The sequence below is a fragment of the Octopus bimaculoides genome, chromosome 2, assembly GCF_001194135.2.
Source record: "Octopus bimaculoides isolate UCB-OBI-ISO-001 chromosome 2, ASM119413v2, whole genome shotgun sequence".
NCBI classification, from domain to species: domain Eukaryota; kingdom Metazoa; phylum Mollusca; class Cephalopoda; order Octopoda; family Octopodidae; genus Octopus; species Octopus bimaculoides.
In genome coordinates, this window is record NC_068982.1 from 51,200,649 (window position 1) to 51,202,835 (window position 2,187).

A 2,187-nucleotide genomic window follows, 5' to 3' on the forward strand; every position below is an offset into this window, starting at 1 on the left:
ATATATAGGCACGGGAGTGGCTGTGTGGTAAGTAGCTTGCTTACCAACCACATGGTTCTGGGTTCAGTCCCACTGTGTGGCACCTTGGGCAAGTGTCTTCTACAATAGCCTTGTGAGTGGATTTGGTAGACGGAAACTGAAAGAAGCCCGTTGTATATATGTGTATATATATAAATATATATATATATGTATGTGTGTATATGTTTATGTGTCTGTGTTTGTCCCCACAACATCGCTTGTGTTTACGTCCCCGTAACTTAGCGGTTCGGCAAAAGAGACCGATAGAATAAGTACTAGGCTTCCAAAGAATAAGTCCTGGGGTCGATTTGCTCGACTAAAGGCGGTGCTCCAGCATGGCCGCAGTCAAATGACTGAAACAAGTAAAGGAGTAAAGAGAGAGAGTATATATTATATATAATATATGTATTTATATATATATGTATTATATATGTATTTATATATATATGTATTAATATATATATGTATTATATATGTGTTTATATATATATGTATTATATATATATTATATATATGTGTGTATCTATGTATGTAGATATGTGTATGTATATTTATATATATACATATGTATGTGTATATATATATATACATATGTATATATATATATATGTATGCATATGTATGTATGTATATATATATATATATATATATATATATATATATATATATATATATATATATATATATATATATATAGGTATATATGTATGCATATGTGTATGTATATATGTATATATACATATGTATGTGTATGTATGTATGTATGTGTATGTATGTATGTATGTGTATGTATATATATATATATATGTATGTATATATATATATATGTATATATATATATATATATATATATATATATATATATATATATATATATATGTGTGTGTGTGTGCGTATGTATATATATGTGTGTATGTATTTGTGGGCATATATATATATATATAAATAATTATTCTCAGATTCATTTGTGTTCCAATTATAAAAATCAAATAGCATTAACTTCTACTGTTTTTGAAACAGGCAGCATTGCTTAAAAAGATGTCATTGGTATTACGTCTACAAGTCAATATTTCGCTTCTATTATTCTTTGTTTAATGTTAGTTTCTTTTCTAGTTGATATTATCTAAATGTAATAATTCAATTATCTATTTTTTCAAAGGGACCTAAGGGTCGAAGTGGTTATCCTGGCTATCCGGTTTGTACTATTTTAAGACATGTTTGTTTTCTGGGTTTTTGTTTTTGCCCCTTCACTTTATATGCATTGTGTAAAAAGAAATATGATATGTTATTACTAAATTTCACTTGATAATATGAGTAGGTTACTATCATCATAATCAACATCATCTTATAGCTGTTTTTTTTTCATTATTGGCATGTTTTGGATGGATTGTTTTTTGACATTGATTCCCTTCCTATTGCCAGCCCACTTTACAGACTATTAGATATGAATACTCTATATTAATATTAGACACAGACATGGCTATCTGTTAAGAGGTTCACTTTGCAACTGGTTTTCCATCTCATTGTGCAGTAGCCATATGCTGACCAAAGCCTTGCAAGTAAAATTTGATGCTTAGCAACTCTGCAGAAGTTAGGTGTGTCTGTGTGTGAGTGTGCATGTGTGTGCGTGCGTGCGTGTGTGCATGCGTGCATGTGAAGAAGTGTCTGCACAGGAGGATAAAACCAAAATCTTGAATGAAAATGCCTTTTATTTTCTATAGTCTTGGTTGTCTCCCTTTACGACCTCTTGACTCAGTCTTTGATTTTTGTCCAAGGTAAACAAAATAAATACTGAAATACTGATTTGATCATAACCAACTAAAATCCAAAAAGTTATGCTCCAGCATGATCACAGTCTATCATATTTGAAACAGTTGTGTATTGATTGTATACATAATTTTAGGGTTAACTGCAATTTTATTGCTAATTCTAAATCAATTTATCTTTCTTTAGCCATTAAATAATCTCTTCATTTCTTTCTACTCATCTACTTGTATTGTCTCTATGGAAGCACTTTAAATGCATGTTTCATCAGTTTATATATATATATATAGTGTCATTATAAAGTCCTTGTAGAATGTCAGATTTGCATATCTTTAACTCTCTCTCTCTCTCTCTCTCTCTCTCTCTCTCACTAATCTCTCTCTCTCTCTCTCTCTCTCTCTCTCA

General features: G+C 29.9%; 1 protein-coding gene across 14 annotated transcripts in view; it reads left to right on the forward strand.

The window, feature by feature from the left end:
* The window catches only part of LOC106873237 (collagen alpha-1(I) chain), a 220,446-nt gene that overhangs the window by 121,748 nt on the left and 96,511 nt on the right, over positions 1-2,187 (forward strand). For 13 of the 14 annotated variants that reach the window (XM_052977077.1, XM_052977060.1, XM_052977082.1 and 10 more), the window contains exon 7: positions 1,178-1,213. The exons of the other annotated variant lie outside the window; for it this stretch is intronic. In XM_052977077.1, coding sequence (XP_052833037.1) covers positions 1,178-1,213 — 36 coding nt within the window. The remainder of the gene's footprint in view (positions 1-1,177; positions 1,214-2,187) is intronic. 14 annotated transcript variants of the gene reach the window in all.